We start from the raw sequence: 22,478 nt of genomic DNA, 5'->3' as shown, positions 1-22,478 counted from the left end.
AGAACTCTGGGAAGGACGGCATCGGCCACAGGATCCTCAAAACCACTAGAAAATACGCAGAAATGCTCACTTGGACTAGGTAAGGATTCAGAAGACAGCCAGTTCCACTTACTATAGGGAGGAGGACCAGAGCATTATTGTGTAATGGGCACAGAATTTCAGTTTGGGTAGATGAAAGTTCTAAGATGGGTGGTGGTGATGATTGCACAACAATGTGAAAGTACTGTAAGTGGACACTTTAAAATGGTAAATTTTATGTTTGGTATATTTTACCACATTAAAACAAACCAACTGTAGACATCGTGTGATTTCAACAATGAAAATAATAGATATAGAAGGAGATAAGAGTGATTATTATTATTATATGATAAGATGGATGATAGACTCTTTTCTATTGCTTTTCTGTATTTTACCAGTTTTCCATAATAAGCACATGATAGTTTAATTTATATGGGATTTTTGTGTTTGTGCATGTTAATGTTTTATTAAGAATAGATAAAGAAACCAAGATTTACTTAAAGGTTTATTCAATAAATACTCATTGCAGGCCCACTCAATGCCAAGCATCATGCTAGTTATTGGGGGCACAATGGCAAACAAGACAGAAATAGCTGCTGTTCTCATGTGATGTATAGTCTAGTGATATAGATGAACAAGTCAACAAGCAATTCCAAAGCAGTGCTATGAGAATATACAAAGGGATCCTAACCCAGACTTTGGGCTGGGGGGTAAAGAGTGGTTAGAGGTTTTCCAGGGGAAATGACTTCATTGCTAGACATTCAGAAATAATAAATCTTATCCAGATCAAAGGTAGCGAAGTAGGATTGAAGGAAGTGTTTCAGGTGTAGGGGGAAGTCTGTGAAAAAACCAGAGGCAGAAGAACATAAGGCACCACTGAAGAGCTGACAGGTGTGGCCAGAGCCTAGAATTGGGGCAAGGAGTTGCTGAGAGAGGATAACGGGCGAGGCAAGGCCTGTAGGCCACCATGTCTAAAAGTTCCAGCTTTATGTGGGAGCAATGGGGAGTCACAGAAGGAATTAAAGCCACGAAGTGACCTCACCAGACTTCCATTTTAGAAAAGAATCTCAGACTATAGTATAAATAACTGAATAGAAGGACCAAGACTGTAGTCATATTAATGTAAACAGAAAGTAATAGGCTGGGGTAAGGTAACGCAGTGGGGATGGAGAGAAATGGATAAATTCAAGATTCATATGAAGGTAGAAATACCAGATTTGGTGTTATTTGAATGTTGGAGAAGAATCAAGAATTACCCCTGGAAGCAACTTGAAAGAAGGTAATATTTGCTGAGAAGAAGAATAGGTGATAGATTGGAGTTGGGGGAGAAGGGGGGGGACTTAATTTTGTAGAATCTGAGGTGCCAACAGAACGCTTACCCTTTCAGCAGGCTAAAACGTATTTCCATCAGGCTCTCGGCCATGTGTGCCTGGAGTTCAGAAGACACATAGGTGAGGTATAGGGTGCAGAGTACTCAGTCTAAGAGTCAGTGACTAGTAACCCCAGCTCATAGGTGTGGAGACATGGCCCTAAAACTGATACAGGACCTTCCTCAAAGTCACTCCACTGCCTTTGGCCAGGCACTGATTCTAGCCCTTGACATTTTGATTGTGTTTGATGATAGAAGAAGCTCATTTAAATCTGTGTAGCTGGTATTTGTAAGCTGGGAGAGACTGGGGCTTTCTGGGAAGTGGGAGGAGGGGAGGGAGACTAGCAACAGATAGAGGGTGCTGTGGCATCGCTAGATGTGCATCTGTGTATGGCTGGGGTCAGATGTATGAGTACCAGAGCCTAGTTCCCAGTGGTAGTAACTCTACCATCTTGGGTCGCTCTCAGTCACATTACCCGGCCTTTACTACCTTCATCCTTAGTTGCTTCCTTGGTTTCCTATCTGTCCCAGTCCCCACCCTGACGTGAGCCCTGTGAAAGCCCGGACCGGACCTGTGTGGCTCCTTGGAATCTTCACTGTGCCCAGAGAAGCATCTAGATAAGTGCCTGGCACACAGCTGGTGTTTAGTAAGTACTGGTTAAGTGAATGAACTATTGAGTCCAGCCTGCTGAAAGGGCAAGTGGGGCCAGACAAAGACTGTTTTCTGGACAAAATAAAAACCCAATGCTCTGGCTCCTGCCAAGTAAAGGAAGTCAGATGTTTCAAAGTATCAGTATTCAGGACCTTTTTGTTTGTCTCCTTTGCAATGGAACATTTTCTTGTTTTGAGAATACAATATTGATGCCCTCTAACAAAAAAAAAAAATTGAAAACAGATGCTAAACATGTCATAAAAAGGTATTTCCATCATATATAGGAAAAAGAAAAGGGGGGAAAATCTGCCACAGCCACAGTGACATGGAAATAACAAAAGGACACATAAAGCAGCTGCAGATATTCATTTCCGGCGCAGTTGCTAGGGGAAAGAAAGTCTGCAGGTATTTTTATATTACCTTATGTCTGAAAATAAGCTGCTTATGTCTGACACAAAAGCAAAGGTGTGCTGGAGCCGGCTTGTGTTGGCTCGGACCAGCTGGTGAGAGCCAATAGTTAAGTTTTGAGAACCAGTTGTTAAACTGTTGGCAGTTTGAGATTAGCCATGGTGGGACTACTTATAACAGAAATTGGAAGAAAACTTACATTAGTCTCCCCTCCTCCCACAAGGCCCATTGTTAAACATTTCCTAGCACACCACTGCATAAACAGTAATTCAACCCAAGGAAGTGGGTTTAAGACCACTCAGGAGAGGACGTGAAGTGAAAAAACACCTAGGCCAGAAGTCTGAAGAACATCAACATTTAAGACACGCTAGAGAAAGACATGGAGAACTGTTAGATAGGTGGGGAAATCCCCAGAAATGGAAGTGACACAAAGGGATGAGATAGTGTTTTAATTGTCAACCTTGTTTCAAAAGACTATATTAATTAGCTAGGGCTGCAGTAACAAAGTTCCACACACTGGGTGGGTTGAACAAGGGACATTTATTGTCTTATAGTTCTAGAGCAGCCGTGGGCAAACTACGGCCCGCGGGCCGGATCCGGCTGTTCTATCCGGTTCTCTTGCTCTCCCCTCCGCTCCTTTACTTTGAATTTATATTAGTTCACACAAACACTCCATCCATGCTTTTGTTCCGGCCCTCCGGTCCAGTTTAAGAACCCATTGTGGCCCTTGAGTCAAAAAGTTTGCCCACCCCTGTTCTAGAGGTTAGACATCTGAAATCAAGGTGTTGGCAAGGCCACCATCCCTCTGAAGGAACTGGGGAAGGATCTATTTCAGCCCTCTCCTAGCTTCTGATAGTTCCTCATAGCAACATAACTCTAATCTTCACATAGTGTTCTTTCTGTATGCATGTCTGTCTCCAAATTTCCCCTTTTTATAAGGACATCCCTCATACTGCATTACAGCCTGCTCTATTCTAGTATGCCCAGTTCTTAACTGATTTTATTTCTGCAATGGCACTATTTCCAAATAAGGTCACATACTGAGGCACTAAGGGTTAGGACTTCAACATATAAATTTGCAGGGAAACACCCAAAAGTTCAATCCATGGCAGAGACCAACTTGAAAGTTGTTCACTGGATTTTGCAATAAAAGAAGGTGATTGATGATGTTGGAGAGATTTACTTCATGACACAGTGATGGGGACATTATGAAGGTGGAACAGGAAGGAATGGGCAGGAAGGAAGGCTGCAAAGGGAGAAGGAGGACAGTTACTGCAGAGGCAAGCGTGCAGGGAGGAGTTTGAGATGGGAAAGACTTGAGGATGTTCCTAGGCTGGGAGGGAGGATTCAATCCAAACAGAGATGTTTAAGATCCAGGGAAGAGAAGAGATGACTGACAGAGCAAAGTCCTTGGGGAGGCAAGAGGGGACAGGATCCAGAACAGAGCTAGAATTGGCCTTGCCCAACCAACTGAATTGGTTCAGTTGGTTGGGCACCATCCCATGCACCAAAAGGTCACCAGTTCGATTCCTGGTCAGGGCACATGCCAGGGTTTTGGCTCGATCACCAGCAGGGGGCATGCAGGAGGCAGCTGATCAATGTTTCTCTCTCACTTATAAAAAAAAAAAAAGAAAGAAAGAAAAAGAAAAAAAAAGGCCAAAGAAGAGAGAAAGGAAATAGCCATGGTATGTCTGTGGGTTTGATGGCAGGAAGAAAAGGAAGTTCCTGTCTAGTGACTTCATTTTCTTTGGGAAACAAAAATGTGGTCATAGGCTAAGACTTCATTTTCTTTGGGAAACAAAAATGTGGTCATAGGCTAAGAGTGATGAGATGAAGACGGGCTCAGAGTTTTGAAGGAAGTGGAGAATGAAAGAATCAGGGAAATGAAGAATTAAGAGCAGCACTAAGGGATAAGTCCAAAAGCCAAGAATTTATAGTGCAACATCAATCCATGTGGCTAGGAGAGTCCCTTCCACCCCCAAGAGCTCCATAACTCAGCCATACAGGGTGGCCACAGAGACTGGAAGCAGAGGTAAATACATAAAGGTGGATTACTAATATGAATTATAATTCAAAACTAGATAATATCTTCCATTTCAGGATTTCATAGCCATCCTATAGATTCCAAAGAAGGAAAATACAATTAGACTAAGCTAGGTTGGGGTTTTAGCAGAACAGTGGGGCCGGGATTTGTGGATATTATCACACGAGCGGTTTACGTGGTAAATCAAGAAGTCAAAATCAGAGCGAGGAGGAGGCTGTTCAGTGGAGGTACTTAAAAAACATAGTTGTGGTGGGATCCACAGAGTGAAGGAGTTAAGAGAGTAGGAGTTTAGTCCAAGAATGGGAGGTTTTAAGATTTCAGATGAAGAGTCAAGGCATGGCCATGGCATTAGGTGGCTGAAGCGGAGAGAAGCAATGTGTGCTAGTAAGTTGACTCCCTAGGGAAAAAAGTGCTCTTTTTTAAAAAAAAAATTCTCACCCAAATATATGTTTTTTATTGATGTGTGAGAGAGAGAGAAAGAGAGAGAGAGAAAGAGAGAAAGAGAAAGTGATGTGAGAGAGAAACATCAATCTGTTGTCTCCTGCACATGCCCAGACTGGGGATAGAACCTGCAACGTGGATATGTGCCCTGACCGGGAATCGAACCCACAACCTTTTGGTTCAGGGGACAATACTCCAACAAAAAGAGCTACCCATTTAGGGCAAAAGTGCCCTATTGTTTAGCATTTGCCAATCTCCATGATGTAAATATTCCCACCACGGTTGATTTCAGGCTATCAGCGTTGGTGTCACTGGTGGAGGTGGAAAGAGATGCACGCATTTTATAAGCTGCTGCCAGCCAATTGCAGTACAACACTGAACGAAGATTATTTTAAAATGTGGGTGTGAAGAAATAGGTAGTTTATTTACGTGGAATTGAAGTCGTCTAGGATGACGGTGGGGCATGGGAAAGGAGAGGAAAGTATGAGACCAGTGTCGGTCTTCAATCGATAAAATGTGCATTGAGAGGGGAGCAGCTCGTGGTGACAAGGAGCAGAGGATGAGACCCAGACATGGAGACAGTGAGCCTCACCCGGAGTCATAACAGTCATCTATCTCTAGCATGCATCACGTTAATCTAAACTGAGTGCTTGGGGCATTTGGCATAGATTATCTCACTTAATCCTCAAACAACCCAATGAGGTGGTGTCATTATTATCCATATTTTACAGATAGGGAACCTGGCAAAGGTACCAAGCCATTAGGACTTGAACCACAGCAGTCTGGAGTTCAGACTGGTGGGTAGTTGTCTGGAAGCTGCACTGAGGGATGGGAGAAGAGTGCAGTATGGAGACTGCCCAGCTTCTACTCCAGAGGAGGCATCACATCTATGTCTCTACCTCAGAGTTCTGCTAGGGCCAGGAGGTGGCAGGATTATTCTGTGAGGAGCATAGAACAGGGCTGCCATGCCAAGGGCTCCAGGGACCACAATAGAAGGTTTGGGAAGGAAGAGAAGAACGAGCACTCAATTAGGGGGAGCACTTCTCAGAGGTTAGAAAATGTGAGTCTATGCGTGGCTTTGATTGTTCTCAGTTCTCTGTTTCTCTTTGGTTTCTTCTGTCAGCAAAGGCACATAAGGGGCCTATGGCTCTTTCCAACATCAGTTATCAAGCCTTGCACTTGACATTGAAAGTAACTATTTTTCCAGATATGAAAAGCAACTTTGTGGCGATACAGTAATATGATTATCAAAAATTATTAAATTGGGATGAACTTTGCTGAAGAAAAATTAGCAAATCCTATGAAAAGCAAGCACAATGGCATTATTGCTGCTGTGGCTGTTTAGCACCAGGACACTACACTGTGGTACTAGGAGCTCTATCCCTGACTCAGCGCTCTACTTCTTTCACTGTGTAGTGAACCTTGCTTGATTGACATGGGGACTGCATTGTCTGACACGGTAACCACTAGTCATATGTGGTCGTGAGCATTTGAAATGTAGCTAGTCTGAATTTGAGATGTGGTATGAAAATAAAATATACACCAGATTTTGAGGACTTGGTTAAAAAAAGAATGTAAAATATCTCATTAATATTTTTATATTGATTACATGTTGAAATAATATTTTGTTACATAAAATACATCATTAAAATTAATTTTCCCTGCTTGTTTTTACCTTTTTTTTTTAGCATGGCTGCTAGAAAATTTAAAATTACATATGTAGCTTGTATATGAGGCTCACATTCTATTTCTACTAAGCAGTGCTGGTCTCAGTCCACCCATCTTTAAGGGTGAGGGTATTTTTTCCACTGATTTTTTTTTAGAGTGAAGGGGAAAGAGGACAGGGGAGGCGGGGGGAGGAACATCAATGTGAGAGAGACACATAGTTTGGTTGCCTCCCACTTGCACCCCACACCCTGGCTGACCCAGGTACGTGTCCTTGACCGGAATTGAACCTGTGACCCTTTGGTCCTCGGGTTGACCCTCTAACCACTGAGAAAAACCAGCCAGGGCAGGCTTAGGAAGTTTTTGATTGGGCTGTTGATTAGATACTTCTGGGAAAAGGGCAAATTGAAAAGATGGTTGTTTCTAATTCCAGATTGCTCTATCACTGGCATTTACATTCTGTGTACTCCGTGTTCTCTAATTGCAAATGTGAACAACAACCCCAAAAACCCCCTCTGTTTGCCATCATGGGAAGCAGAACCATGCCATCTGATTACATTTGCATAGGCCTCTTCGGAGGTTTAGACGCTGCTCCGCCTACTCTCAGGTCAGTGCTTCTTTCGCTGTATCAATCTTCTCAATTTGTTTCTTGACAACCTTTTTTTTTTTTAAGTATATCCTATCCTGTTGCCTTACAAAGTATAAACTGCTTTACTTTCTTTTTGTGTACTCTTGTCTCTGCAGTTAGCATTTGGGTTCAAATTCTGCTCCTTCCAGTAACAGCTGGCGGACCATGGGCAAGTTACTGAATCTCCCTAAGCCTCAATCTCTTCCTTTTTACAATGGGGATAATACTAGTACTGACCTCAGAGTTTTGTAGCAAAAACTAAATGAGTTAATATCTAGGAGGTGCTTAGGACAGGGCCTGGCAAATGACAAGGGCTTAATTAGCATCAGCTAAGTTTATGATCTTCTCCTCATTACTGCAGCTTTCATCTGCTGCGCACTTGCTATCTTCACCCAAACATCCTCACTTTTGAGGAACTGTAATAAAACAATGCCCCTCTCACCCTCCGTTCCTGTGGACAGATATTAAGCTCAGTGTTGTCTTCTGAAAAGGAAGCTAAATGTTTTGTTTTCTGAGACGGCCAGGCTACTCCGGGCACTGGGCTAACCATCCTGGGAGCTGGACCCTCAGACCCTATTTCAGAAGGTAGGTCTTAGAGGAGAAGGAGAGGGAGCTCCTGCCACTTGGAGCTGCAGTCTTTTAGATCTCAGCTTGGAATAGTGTGGATGTGATTGCAGATGCCTCTGGGGAGTGGGCATCGAAGACAGCCTCTGCTAAGGAAGGAATCTGGAGTGGCCAGGAGCCAGCCCTGGAGAGAAGCCCATGTGAACAGGAATACACTGTGTTTTGTAAGCCAAAATCAGTTTTATCTATTGCATGTTAGGCTTTTTTGGTTTTCATTATCCTCCCGCCTTTAACAAAAAGGTGGGGGTCAGGGAGGAAGAAAGAGTGCTAGGGGATAGAAAGAATAGCTTTAAGAAGAGTTAAAGGTATCACCTTCATTAAATTGCAGACTAGAAGTTCTGTGTGTATAGGGGGCTGAGGGTCCCAGCCAATTCGTTAGCTTAACTGCAGGGTGATCAGGCCTAGATTCCAAAAGTCATACTATAGGTTTTTTCTTTTGGACCTGTTTTCCAGGAAGATATCCCCAAATGCTCTTCCTTGGGGAGGGGGGGCGCAGATCCTGGCTGCAACAGCAGAACAGAACCTGAGTTCTCACATTTCAGTAAGTTGTCATTTACTTAATCCCTCTGCTTTCAGTCAAGAACATCTCTTCTCCTATCATCCCCCACCACCCCACCAAGCTAGGCCTGGGGTCCTCAGATATACTTTAGAGTTTCTCCAGAGTGATCTTTCTGTCTCCCAACCAGCTGCTACCTGTATCATCTTCCTATCCCTAAGGGGGAGGGGAAAAGTGGGGACTCCGCCCACCAGGAAATTCTTGCTCTCCTGCCACACGGGGAGAGATGGAGGTTAAGTATGATCAAAAGATACAATGAGAACTGGTGAATGGCTATCCAATACTTGCCATTTTCCAGGAAGAAGCAGTTAGCTTACATTGTGAACACTCTGTGTCAAACACTGCGCTAAGCACTTATTTGTCATCTCATCAAACCCTCATTACAGTCCTGCAAGAAAGTTGTGTAGACGTTCCATTCTACAGGTGAAGAAACTGAGGCTCAGAGCTGCCAAGCAACCCATTAACTAAGCCATCCTGCTTCGGCAGAGCTGGGAATCAAGCCAGGGCGGGTCTGACGGCCAATCTCTAAACCAGTAGGCTACCTGCCTTTAATTACAGAATAAATGACTGAACTTAGTAATGGCAGCTGACAGTGTGAGCACAGGAAGTTCAGTGTGTAGGTGTTTGGCAACAGCCAAAGATGCCCAGATTCTGGGTTGGTTGAGGTGTGGCTGCCTCTGGAGGCTCTCATGACCTAGATGAGTGGCCTAGATGACCTGGCCCAGAAGACCTGTGACTGTCCCTGCAGCTCTCCATCATGGGATCAGCCTGCACTCGTGGGGCAGCGGCCAGGGAACCTGCATCAGGTTGGGTCTTTCTCCCATGAGAAAAAAATTACAGCTGATGAAGCAGTGCCACATTTTGAGCCTCAACTTGGAGAGATGTCTTTTTATTAAGGCTCTGTAAGGCACTGCCATCGTCTCCCTGGTCTCGTTTATTTAATATTTAGACTTTTAAAAGTGTAACATGGGAAATCTCTGTACCTTGTGCTTAATTTAGCTGTGGACCTAAAACTGCTCTTTAAACGTGTATTTACAATATACATGTTTCAGAGATATAAGTTTAAAGTATACATATGGAGTAAGTAAGCTTTGAGATATTTTCCATCTGACTTTTTTTTTAACCCCTCAGGGAGCCTGAAGAGCGCCTGGCCCCCAGTGGCAGGTGTCCTAGCTGCGCAGCAAATCCAGGCTCACAGCTCCAGCTGCACTTGCCCCTTCCCTCTTCCCAGCGCATTGCTGCGCAGTTGGGAAGTTTCTTTCCTAAATTCCCTTTCTTTCTTTCTTTCTTTCTTTCTTTCTTTCTTTCTTTCTTTCTTTCTTTCTTTCTTTCTTTCTTTCTTTCTTTCTTTCTCTTTTTTTATTGTTTAAAGTATTACATATAGTAGTACATATATCTCCTCCCTCCCCCCATTGACCTTCCCCCCGCCTCCCCTACCCCCTGTCGCATGCCTAAGTTTCCTCTTAATACCTGGCCCTAAGTTGGCGCTCAGTCAACATCTGCTGAATGAATAAAGTAGGGAGGAATGAGTGGTTTGGAGGGGGTGAGAGATTAGAGAGAGAGAGATAGAGATGAGGTGAGATGAGAGAGAGAGAGAGAGAGAGAGAGAGAGAGAGAGAGAGAGAGAGAGAGAGAATTTCCGTGTCAGAAGAGACAAAAGAGGGGAGGGGAGGAGAGTGGCTGGCAGGGCGGGCGTGGATGTCAGGAGCCAGGAGAGGGAGAGGGCCCTGGGGCAGAGGGACCGGCTTACCCGAGGAAGGAGAGGAACCGCGGGTCCGTGGCCAGGTTGGCGTCGATGGTGAAGGACAGGAACGCGGGGCTCACCTGGTGCACCGGCTGCTCCGTGGAAAAGTCCAGCTCAACGGCGTCCTCGGTGTGCGCGGGTCCCGCCAGGGCGCCGGGGGTGAAGGCGCCGAGCGGCCCCAGCAGCAGCAGCAGCAGCAGCAGCAGCGGCGGCGGGGGCGGCAACATCGCGGGCTCACCTGGCTGTCCCAGCGGCGGCGCAGCGAGAGTGGAGACCCGGCGCACTTCCTCCCGCCTCGCCACAGCGCCTTTTTCTACTTTACTCCGGCTCACCCCGCCCCACCCCTCCCACTGCGCCCTGCATCCCTCCCCCTCCTGCCTCCGCACCCCTCCCGCGGCTTCGCTTCTCCCTGCCCCGCCTCCCCAGCTCACTCCCACTGCCTCGCACGCTTCCCCTCGGTGGTGGTCACGTCCACTTACGAAACCACCCACACCCATTTGAAGGGTGCGGGCCAGGCCACGATCCAAACGCCCAGGAAGCCCGGGGAGGGAGCGCCCTGGGAGGAGCGCTGGGCATCCGGCGGCTTCCCTGTGCACGCTGTTGGGAGCACCAGTGTTTCCCTCTTCCTGGTCCCATCCAGGTGGCGCTGGGTCTTCTGACCCTTAACCGAAACCTCCAGTTGAGCATCCATCGCTTGTCCTTTCACCTGGGTTATAAAACAGTTTGTCACTTGAGCCTGCCAAAATCTGATAACCCGTGTGCCCTCTGGCCAGAGAGCTGTTTCCCAGGTATCTTATTTTTGCCTGAAAAATCTGTCCTGGGCATTGACTAACCTACAGCTAGAAAGAGCACTTCCAAAAAGTCCTGATCAACTTCTGGAATCTTGTTAGCGCAGCCTTACAGCATCAAGTGCTCCAACATCCGAAACTCAGGAGGTGAAGCCTCCGTACAAGTGTGGAGGAGGGCCTGTCCTTTGAATGTGAGCCTTTTCCAAACTTCTCTTTATCTCCAGCTGTGGCCAAACTTTCCTTCATTTTCCTTCGAGTCCTACATCGGTGTATAATTATAACAAGCACCATGTGCTTAGGGCTTACTATATGTTTGATACCCTAAGAGGTGCTTTACCTGTCTATTCTCTCATGTCCCACAGCATATTATCCTCATTTTACACACGAGGACCCAAGCTCTGGGACGTAACATGCCCAAATGTCCGAATTGGGATGTGAAGGTAGTTGCACAACCTCAAGCAGATGGCAGTCTGTTTCAGCAGAAATGTAACTTCCTCCAAGAAACTTTGCCTGAACCTCCAGGCAGCTGGCATTCCCTAATGGCGCATTTTCACAGAATCCTGAACTTGCTAGAACTTACCACGTTTGTTAGTATTGTGAGTGTTGCTCCATATTGGCCTCACCTGCTAGGAAAACTCTGTGAAAGCAGCGATGAGGTGTGCCTGATCTACTGCGCTCACAAAAGCTCATGGCACTGTGCTTGGCACTCAGTAGGCATCTACTCTGTTGAGTAAACACATTACACCAAAATCCTTAGAATGTTCCACTGAGGTGGCACCACCAACAAAGCAATAAATACAAATAAATTGTTTTGAAGTTCATATCTGATTTGCATACCACTGTCTATTCTTAAGCAGCTTAGAAGTTAAATGTATAGTTAATTGGAGAAGGTTACGGTTTCGAGATTTTGGTTGTATGTATCCGTTACTATTTTGCAAGTGGAATCAGGTTCATGACCTACAATTATACATAAGAAAAAAAATCATAAGTAAACCCCAAGCTGCCAAAAGATCGTGCCAACAGACATGGAGGGAGAAAAGCCGATGCCTGGTTTCTTCTTCTGCCTTTGTCATGACATTGATCCTACATGCTCTTTAGAATTAGGTGATTTGAAAAGTGGATCCTAGTGAGTTTTCTAAATAATGAATGCTCATGACATCCTGAGATGTGGGCCATTGTGGTCCACCGATAATTACTAATATGGAAACTGGGAAAACATAAATGAGGAAGTGAAGAAAAGTGACTTGCACACATGATGATTGAGATCAGACGAGTTTCTGTCTCCTGGATCTAAGTTGCCTTGATCTACTACACCACATAAGAGGAATAAATGGGCACATAATATTCATAGAAATTGTCATTTCAGAGATACTTGATAGTTAGGCACCTATTTTTAAGGGGCATGAAATGTAAATATGTGCTGGGGGCTGGAAAGGAGAAAGTTACCTTGTGTTGAGTGCATGTTGTTCTCCAAGGAGCTTTCCCATATTCGTTTATTCATCTAGTCACTCAAATATTTATTGGGTGCTTACTACGTGCCAAGCACTGAACTAGGCAGCAGTAAGCATTGAGCAGGAATGGTCCCTGCACTCTGGAGCTTCCTGTCTTACTGGGGAGGCAGATGATACATATTTTTTAATTACACAAAAGTAAAATTCCAAGTATGCTGGGTGCTCCAAAGATGATCATGGTGCTTTACACATGTACGTTGGAGATTTGAATGTGGGGCAGGGGTGTCCTGAGGAGGTTATGCTTAAGTCAAGATCTGAAAAATGAGTAAACAACGGGGGTGGGGGTGGGGGTGGGCGCAAGAGGGAAGGGAATCATTAGTAACTAAGGAGATGGCATGTGCCAAGATGAGGGGGCTCAGGAAGTAAGAGGACTGAGAGAAGGCCCGGGCAGCTGGATCAGAGAGAGCGAGGGGCAGCTAGGGATATAGAGACTGACATCGCAAGGTCTGGAGATACCCTTGCAGCAATGGGAAGCCATTAAAAGGGCTTCAAGCAGGGGTGGGAAATGTGATATGACCAGATTTATACTTTAAAAAGGCAAACCATAGGAGTTCTGTTTCTTCTCTTATGTAGATGTCTCTTTGTACAAGGATGTGCAATTCTCTATAGCTGTAGACAGGGTTTGTTATTTTCTTCTATTAAGCTTTATTTACCCCATAAATATGTAATATTTCTCTATGTCTGTAGGAAAGTGGATACTTGGAGGAAGTAAGTGAGCCAGAGATCATCAGAAAAAGCAGGAAGTGTCCCTAGAATAAGATTCATAAGTCCCAGGAGTCACACATAATAGCCATTATGGTGTAAGCCAGTGATTTTCAACCAGTGTGCTACAAGAATTTTTAAAACATGTCATACCTGATTATTTGGTCAGGGACTCTGACCTCTTTTCCCTTAAATGATAAAATTAAAAAAATGATAACAGTCAACACAACAATGGCCATCTGCTGTGAATGTATCAAAATTATACCCATTTTTGGTCAGATCAGCAAAAAGTGTATTTTTTTGTGTGTGTCGCAGGATTTTAGTGATTCATTTATGTGTGCCATGAGGTGAAAAGGTTGAAAATTGCTGGTGTAAGCTAAAGGATTATTCAAAGGTCTTCAGAGGAGAGCTGACTGCCCAGTTTTAATCATCTGTCTCTGGGATGATGAAGGCCCTGGAAGACCCTAAAAATTTATAGTTTATGCTAAAAAGGCACACTAAAGTGAATTAAGTGGGACATTTTTACTGTTACCTCTAGGGTCTGTAAACACTGTAAACAATACAAACATGGAATGGAAAAGGGAAAGTGGCAGAAATTGCATTGGACATAGGGAAGTTGTTGGGGGTAGGGAGATAGAGAGGAGGTGTCCTGTCCTAATATTAGATGTAGGCTAGACTCTACCATGTTCTTCACTTTTGGCCAGGTGTCCAGTAGTTTTAAGCTTTTTCAAGAAATAAGAGCTATGAGAGGGTTCCGGTCAAGATGGCAGCATAGGTGAATGCAGTAGTCTAATGCTCCCTTAACCACATCATAATTACAATCAAACTGCAGAACAACCATCCTGCGGGACCACCTGAAATCTAGCTAAACAGGAGTCCTATAACTAAGCTATAAAAAGCCACATTGAGACTGAGACTGGTAAAAGGAGCGGACATGCAGATGGGCTCGTCTCTCACCCACCTATCTCAGATAAAAATCAGGAGGGCCTTATTCCGGCTGTGGAGGCCCTCCTCAGGAGCGAGCGGTCCCAGCCCCAAACCAGGCCTTCTAGCCCAGGGCTCCAGTTCCCAGGAAAAGAAGTGCCTGTAAAAACCAGTAGAGATTGTGGCTGAGTGAGACAGAGGACTTCTGGAGTCCCAGGTGTTCCTCTTAAAGGGCCCACGCAAGGAATTACTCAGAATCACTCCCTCTCAGCTTAGTGCTGTAGCAGCAGCTCAAAAGGCACCCGAGTCGTATGGGGAGAAACTGAATTGTCTGGCTCCAGTGCAAGGGCTGGAGAGGCAGCTTTCTCCCAGACAAAAGTGCTGACAGAGGCCATTGTTCCTTTGCTGAGCCCTTTCCCAATAGAGCTGGCAGGTGGGCACCATATCTGAGTCTCCGTCAACCTGGCTAATACTATTTACCTGGCCCTGGTGACTCCCTGAGACCCTGCCCCACCTTAACTTGTTATTATATTAATACTAGTGGCCCGGTGCATGGGTTCGTGCACATTGAAAGGAAATTAATTAGAATTCCTGGGGTGGCACTGTGGCTCAAAGGGTGTCTGCGGAGTGAGCGGGGGTAGGAGGGGGGAGGAGAAAAAAAAGAAAACTCACACACAGGTGCAGGACACACCCTGGAGCCAAACTACCGTGGTCCTGCCCTGGCCAGTCGCTCCTGGGTGGTGCCAAGGCTCGAGTGGAGTAAGCGGGTCCCTCAGGCAGGTGGGGTCCCTCAGCCTGGCCTGCAGGGATCAGGGCAAAACTGGCTCTCCGACATCCCCTGAGGAGTCCAGGAGTGTGAGAGGGCACTCTGCAAAGTTGCCATTGTGCAGGGTGTGGAACGCAAACGCAAGTGTGCAGGAAATCAGATTCGGGGCGACAGTGCCCCAGCAACAACATAACCACGGCTGAAGGTGGAATCGCGAGGTCCCTCGAGGAATTGGGCTCCCTCCTCGCTGGTTTTGGGGTGCGTCACCCAAGAACTGCTGCTGCCAAGTCACCACAGCTCGGCAGCTCCTGCATTGAGCATCTGCCCCCTGGTGGTGAGTGCGCATCATAGGTATAGGCCGGTCAGATGGTTGGATAGTTGGATGGTCACTTAGCCTTTTATATATATAGATTTTTCTTCTGATTTTAAAAGTAATTAAAATATATTTGTGGGCACCTAAAAGTATCATAGGTCCTAGATACTGTGCCACTCTGCTTGATGGATAAGTCAGCCCTGTTGGTGACTACCCCCTCCTTAAATTATGACATAAAAAAAAACTATCTATCTATATATATAAAAGCCTAAGCAACCATCAGCTGTTCAACCGGTAGCTATGATGCGCACTTACCACCAGGGGGCAGACGCTCAATGCATAGGCATGGAAACATGGAACAGACTGATGAATCTCAGAGGGAAGGGGGGAGGGTGGGAAGAGATTAACCAAAGATCTTATATGCATACTAGAGGCCCGGTGCATGGATTCCTGCACCAGTGGGGTCCCTCGGCCTGGCTTATGGGGATTGGGCTGAAACTGGCAGTCTGACGTCCCCCAAGGGGTCCCAGATTGTGAGAGGGTGAGGCCAGGCTGAGGGACCCCACCAGTGCATGAATCTGTGTGCTGAGCCTCTAGTAATAATTATAAAAGGAAACTCAACTTAGGCCAAGGTTGTAAGAAGAGCTCTCCTGGAAGTCTGTAGTCCATGCCTAATGTCCAGGCTGAAATTTCTGGTTGTTCTGCAAACTCTTGAGCATCTGAGAAGGTAATTCCCCAAAAGTAAGGAATGGTATGATGTTTTCTTTGATGGGTAAGCATGTCTCAACCTCAAAAAGCATCAAGTATAACGGTGTTTAAGAAACTACATGAGTATTTTGGGGTTAAAAAAACTGTATATATATATTTTAAAATCTTTATTGTTGCAAGTATTACATGTGTCCCCCTATTCCCCCATTGACCCCCTCCAGCCTACACCTACCCCCCACCCCTACCCCAGGCCCTCACCACCCCATGTCTGAGTCCATGGGTTATGCATACAAGGTCTTTGGTTGATTACTTCCCACCCACCCTCTGTCCCTTGCCTTCCCTCCGAGATTCTGCACTTTGTTCCATGCTTCCATGTCTCTGGATCCACTCCATTCATCAGAGAAACTGTAATGTTTGATTTTTAAGTATTTAAGAGAATTTGACTGTCAGAGTAATATTTTAGCTTTATAATTCCCAATTAAATGTAAATTCGAGCAATTGATTTAGCTCATGATTCTAAGTTGAGGCGTTTTAAGTTTACTTTCAGATTTTAACTTACCTAAGAACATGGGAAGGGTTTGTTTGTTTAGGCAGCACTTGAAAGGGAAATAAAATATGTTAAAAATTCTTTAAGGTGAATGTTAAAATTGTCTAGATTTATGAAGAGAATTATATGTTTTTAAAACTGCCACTTCTTAAAAGCTTACGTTTGAATAATTTTAATACTAATTTTTAAAATGAAACTCGTTCTCTCTGTGCATAAAACCACCCATAAGGACATTTAAAAAATGTTTTGGGATGATACATATTACTACAATGGAGGAAACTTATTTTAGATAAGTGATAAAGAGAACAGGTTTTGTCAAAGCCCTGTGTCAATCAATCACTATGTCACCTTCCTATAAAACACACCTGAAATCTTTCCATCAGTACCTGATCTCTCAAACACGGCGTCTACCTTGGCCCAGGCTCTCTGCCTTTGCTTTATCTGGCTATCTATTCCACCCAGATTCTTCTTTGTACTCCCTGGGTGCAAATTAGACCTTTTGGAAGCAGCCTCAAAATTTTCGCTCACCAGGGTCCCATTTACCTTCATTTACCAGAATAATAATTCCTTAAACAGTGCCCTGGTGGCCCGAGTAAATGGATGCCCCTTTCACATTGTCTAATTTGCATCCTGAGCATGATTTAGCCACCCAGCAACATCTAGAATTCTATTTTTATTTATCTCATTAGTAAACTTTCTAGTTTCTTTGATAACTATTCTCAGAGCAGCCGTATCATATTGCTTGGATAAGGAAAATTCTAAAGCATCTGTACTAACGTGGGTTATTTTTTGTTGCTATAAGAAAATACATTTTCTTATGCAGAGTATCAATTTGTTTTTCTTTTTTAATATTTTAAAAATTTTACTTCAGAGAGGAAGGGAGAGGGAGAGAGAGAAATATCAATGATGAGAGAGAATCACTGATCGGCTGCTTCCTACATGCCTCCTACTGGGGATCCAGCCGCAATACAGGCATGTGCCCTGATTGGAATCCAACCTGACCTCCTGGTTCATGGATGGATGCTCAACCACTGAGCCGTAGCAGCTGGGCAAATGTGAAGGTCATGATATTCCTATATGCAGGTAGCTTAACAGGTATGTTAATTTCGCACTAAAGTTACCAAGTCTTCACTCCCTGGGATAGTGTGCACACACCATAGTGTGTTTGCCTACTCTTCAGGCCTCCCAAGAACCGTTCCTCCCACCCATCCACAGGGTTGGTTCTGCGCAGTAAGTTTGTACTCTATGATGGCCACTATTTCCTGTTACAGTTGATTGACTAAGGAGGGGAATACAATCTAAACTTGGTCATTCCTTTTTGGGAAATGGAGACTTAGAGATCCGGGCTCTAGGGCAGCCATCCTGCACCTTCACTCAGGGAGCCCATCTGGAAGGAGTGAGAGGAGCGGGGAGAGAGGGAGAGAGACAGCCGTGACAAACAAAGCAAAGGTGGATAGGGCTGAGCAGCTCAGGAGAGGCAAAGCAGCTGAGTTCTGATAACTTTCTGCTTTCATTTCCTGTGAACATGAGTACACATCCTGTCCTTGCAATCTGTGAAGTGACCCAGCCTTTGGTAATAAAGCCTCTCATTCATCCTAGGTTACTTTGCTTGCGTTTCAAGTTCTTTGAAACCCAAAGAAGTTTGACAAAGAAATAAAGGCCACTTCCTCAATGGTAGTCAGATAATCTGACTCTTAGAAATTTAATTCTTTAGGGAAAAAAGTAATGCACTCTTAAATGAAAGAAGGCTCATTATGTTCTACTGAGTTAGGACATTCCCAGCTTAAAGCAAATACAGTGCACAGTAAGTTCAATCTGCAAAATCAACATGAATATACATAGAAATAAGCATGTTGTCATTTTTAGTTGATTTCCTCAGGAACTTGTACTTTCCAGTAGAGATTTGTGAATTCTTTAATATACCCCGTTCAGCAGCTTAGTTCAGATCTTTTAACAGACATTTAATAAGCTTATACAGATCGCGCCAATATTGGGGATACAAGATGAAGAAGATTGGTCTCTTGCCTCTAGAGGTGTGCCCAACACGTAAAGAGAGTTCCCTTCCTCACGTTTCTCTTCTGTTGCTGCTCTGCGGGGAGAAGGGGCGTGATTACCAGGATCAGATAACTGACCTAGACAAACAGCCTTCCTTGGAGTCTGATCTAGTAGAAAAGGACTGAGCAGGAGACCTGGGTTGCAGGCTGGGCTGTGCCAATGCTAACACAACTCTGTGAAGCCTTTACCTAAGCCAGTTTTCCTGTTTATCTTCATACCAGTAAACTGGGCAAAGGGTAACCGAGAAAAGGGCTCTCCTGGGCAGAGCACTCAGGACTCAGTTGTAGGAGACAGCTGCCCCTCCATGTATATTATGCAGAAATGGATTTTGAAAAAGAGAATTAAACACAAACTTGCTGCAGGGGCCGGAGGAGAGGGCTCTAGGCGGGGCTTCTGGGATGACTCTCAAGAACATACTGCAGAATGGCAATCAGAGACTAAAGGAGGGGGACCTGTGGTTGCAGAGGCATACTCCCATGCCATCCAGGACCAGCTGCCATAGGACACCCAGGAAGCTAATGGTACCAGGACCTGCCAGAAAACCCCAGGACAGTGCCTGCCAGAGGAAGACAGCTACAACAGGAAGATGGACTCTGGCTCACTCCCACCTAAAGTAACAACAACAATGCTCATCCTAAAGCTAGCACTTACTAATACTATGTGTCCGGCTAAACAATGTATGTCATTAACTCAGTTCTCCTAACAACCCTCGGAGAGATTATCCCTGTTTTACAGACAAAGAACCAGGGATAAAGAGAGAGTGAGCATTTCGAGTGCACATAGGTAGTAAGTAGCAGCAGGGATGTGCATGCATCTTGTTGATGTCATCTGCTTCATGTCTAGAACCCCAGCTGCAAGAAAATCTGGGGAGCAAAGCATGGCTTTTGGTTTTCCCATGGGTTTCAAAGACACCCTGGAGGATAGTCAGGATGGTGGCTGCGTGGCTGCCTAGCATATCCATCCCAGCGAGGCAGTCATAGACCCAGGCGAAAATGCGACAGCAATAGTGACTCCATGCAAATAGATGCAATGCACCTAATCTATTTGTCATCTGTTACCCTAAGATTAGCTCACCACAAAGCCCTATCAAAGCAATGCAGAGTTTAGATTGTATCTGTGCACATTCCTGTTTGAATAAGGCCTAAATTAGTTTGTGGTCTGTGTTTATTACACAGAATTACAAACTTAAGTTTTGTGTTTCAAAGTTACTCATTTTTGGCAAAATATGGAATACTTTTCTTTAAAAACATGCAAACAAACTCTGAATATTGATTACGAGTTCATTGGAAGTTAACAATTCCCTTAATTTTTCAGGACCAAACTCAAAGGTCACTCTTTCGTGAAGATTTCCCCTCTGGATTTGAGTACTTTTGTTTACTAATTGTATTCTTTTTCATTAAAATATCTGTACATGTCTGTACTAGATTCTTAGGGCTGTCGTAACAAAGTACCAGAGACAGGGTGGCTTGAGTAACAGATATTTGTTTTCTCACGGTTCTGGAGGGTAGAGGTTTGAGACCAAGGTGGTGAAGGTGTTGGTTTCTCTTGTGGCCTCTCTTGTTGGCTTGCAGATGGCCATCTTCTCTGTGGGTCTGCCCTCTGGGTGCCTGTGTCCTAACCTTCTCTTCTTATAAGAACACAAGTCATATTAGATTAGGGCTCATCCCAATGACCCCACTTAAATTCCCTATCTTCAAATATGGTCACATTCTGAGGTACTGAGGGTTAGGGCTTCAACATATGAATTTAGGGGGACACAATTCAACCCATGACAATGTCCGTTGCCAACTAAACTATAGTAGCAGTAGGGATGTGCATGCATAATAAAGAAGTTATTCTTTTACAGAGTGCTTTCCTGTGTAGAATCTCATGTGACCTTCACACAGGGTAAGATGGAGATCCCCATTTTATTTTATTTTTAGATATATATTTTTATTGATTTCAGAGAGGAAGGGAGAGGGAGAGAAAGATAGAAACATCAATGATGAGAGAGAATTATTGATTGGCTGCTTCTGGCATAGCTCACAACCCGGGCATGTGCCCCGTCCAGGAATTGAACCATGGCCTCCTGATTCATAAGTTAATGCTCAACCACTGAGCCACGCGGCTGGGCAAGAGACCCCCATTTTACAGGTTTGGAAACTGAGGTTTATGGAGGCAAGGTGACACCCTTGAGCTTACACACGGGATGAATGAATCTGGGGTTTAAGTCCAGGTTTTCTGGTTCATGGTCCAGCTCTCCCAGAGCCCTGTCTGTGATCTTGTAGATGGACATGAGAGTTCCATTGGGTATTCATGGAAACCTTTGGGGAAAGGTAATGTAGGGGCAAAAATTTGAAACTTATGACCAGCTAGATGCATTTTAATTTTAGGGTTATAGTGAAGAGGAAGAGAGTGAGAACTGTCTGGTGTATGCCAGTTCAGAGGGGCAAGGGGCACAAACAGAGGGTATGGAGTTGTGCACAGCAAAGAAGAGAATCAGTGTGTTCAAAGACTCCACAATGTTCCCCCAGTCTACTCACCAGACTTGTCTATCATCAAATTGACAAATATTTTAAAGCATTTGTTTCATTCACAAAAGTAAACATAAATAAATAGAATAACATCAATGACATCTCTCATTAAATATACTGCATTATGGTTTTCACTAATTACCATGAATCCTCTAAATGATAATGTTCCCAGAAATAGAAGAACATTATAATAATTTCTAGAATCACCCCATAAAGATGAAGGCATTTACTGATTTTTAACCATTTTTCTATTGATAACCAGAAGAAATGAATGGCTGTTCTGATACATGTAAGTGCACAATTAAAACACTATAAAAAATCCAGCAATGCTAGCAATGTAAAGCTATTTCCTAATATATAGGAATAGGAAGTATACAGTACTGGTAAGCAGTTGAGGAGTACAAATGAGCTCAGTGTCTGATGCTTCACTCAGCTCTACAGTCACACATAAAAGCTCAGAGCACATTATTTGAAATTGACTTTGGAGATCAATCAACACACAAGAGAATGTGTAAAAACCTTCCATGGTGCTTTGCAGTCTTCTCTATATCTTTTAGAGATAATAATGACTATGTGTTCTCTTTATGACAATGAAAAAGACACCATTGGAACATATAATGTAATTCTATTTTCATTTGCTAATTTTTGGGGAAAATGTATTTTAAAATATATTTTAATATAAAATATATGTATAAATATATTTTTATTAAAGTGTATTACTATTATGTTAGCGTCATCAGAACTTACATTCTTTGGTCTTTATACCAGGCCAAAAGAGAGACATTGGCTATTTGACAACCATAAAACAACTCCATGAATGTCACCAACAGCATGGCCTTTAAGACCAAATCCAGCAACCAGAACTTCATTGTTTTCCTCAATAAAGTGTGAACAGCCATCACTGCTTGAGCAGATGCATGGCAGAATTCGACCCTACTTTTTCCAGCACCTCCAAAGGGCTTGGCCCTCAAGGCTGGGCCGAATAGGTTTCTTATGCTGTTGATCATCCACTTCTGGTCCTGTCAGTGGCTCCGAGCTTCCCGGCAGGACAAAGACTGTGACACTGGTCCACCCTGCCTGTTCTGCTGGCCTGAGCGAGAGACAGAGGCAACACTTGCTCTTCTGCTAATTTTTGGTGAATATTATAAACACGCAAAAAGAATGGAGGAAAAGAAGAAAAGCAAGGAAGGTTTAATGGAAAACATGACCTTATAGGTGTGCCAGTCATTAATTATTGCTGCTCAACTCAAAATTTACTTTTTATTATGTTTCGAGGCAATGGGACAGACCCTTCAAACACTTCTCATTTGTAAAGAACACTTTATTAGACTTTGTTAATAAACAAAGGTTTCAGAAGGAACTGCAAGAGGAAGGGGCTTCTTTTTCTGCTTCTGGTTCTTCCGTTGTATTTCCCCAGGACTGGACACATGTGCCCACATGGGCAGAAGCAGCAGCAGACACAGCAGGCTCCCTGTGGTGGAGGTGCTTGGTGTGATGGGCAG

General features: G+C 44.2%; 1 protein-coding gene across 1 annotated transcript in view; it reads right to left on the bottom strand.

Annotated features, from left to right (window-relative positions):
• The window catches only part of HPSE (heparanase), a 42,323-nt gene extending 31,834 nt beyond the window's left edge, over nucleotides 1-10,489 (bottom strand). Inside the window, exon 1 of the mRNA XM_080677538.1 lies at nucleotides 10,156-10,489. Within this exon, the coding sequence (XP_080533664.1) occupies nucleotides 10,156-10,376 (221 nt within the window). The 5' untranslated portion in view covers nucleotides 10,377-10,489. The remainder of the gene's footprint in view (nucleotides 1-10,155) is intronic.
• Nucleotides 10,490-22,478: the final 11,989 nt, after the last annotated feature.

This window comes from Plecotus auritus (genome assembly GCF_963455305.1).
Source record: "Plecotus auritus genome assembly, chromosome: 1".
In the NCBI taxonomy this organism is placed as follows: domain Eukaryota; kingdom Metazoa; phylum Chordata; class Mammalia; order Chiroptera; family Vespertilionidae; genus Plecotus; species Plecotus auritus.
Note: the sequence above shows the minus strand (reverse complement) of the source record. Positions and strands in the feature narration are given on the sequence as shown.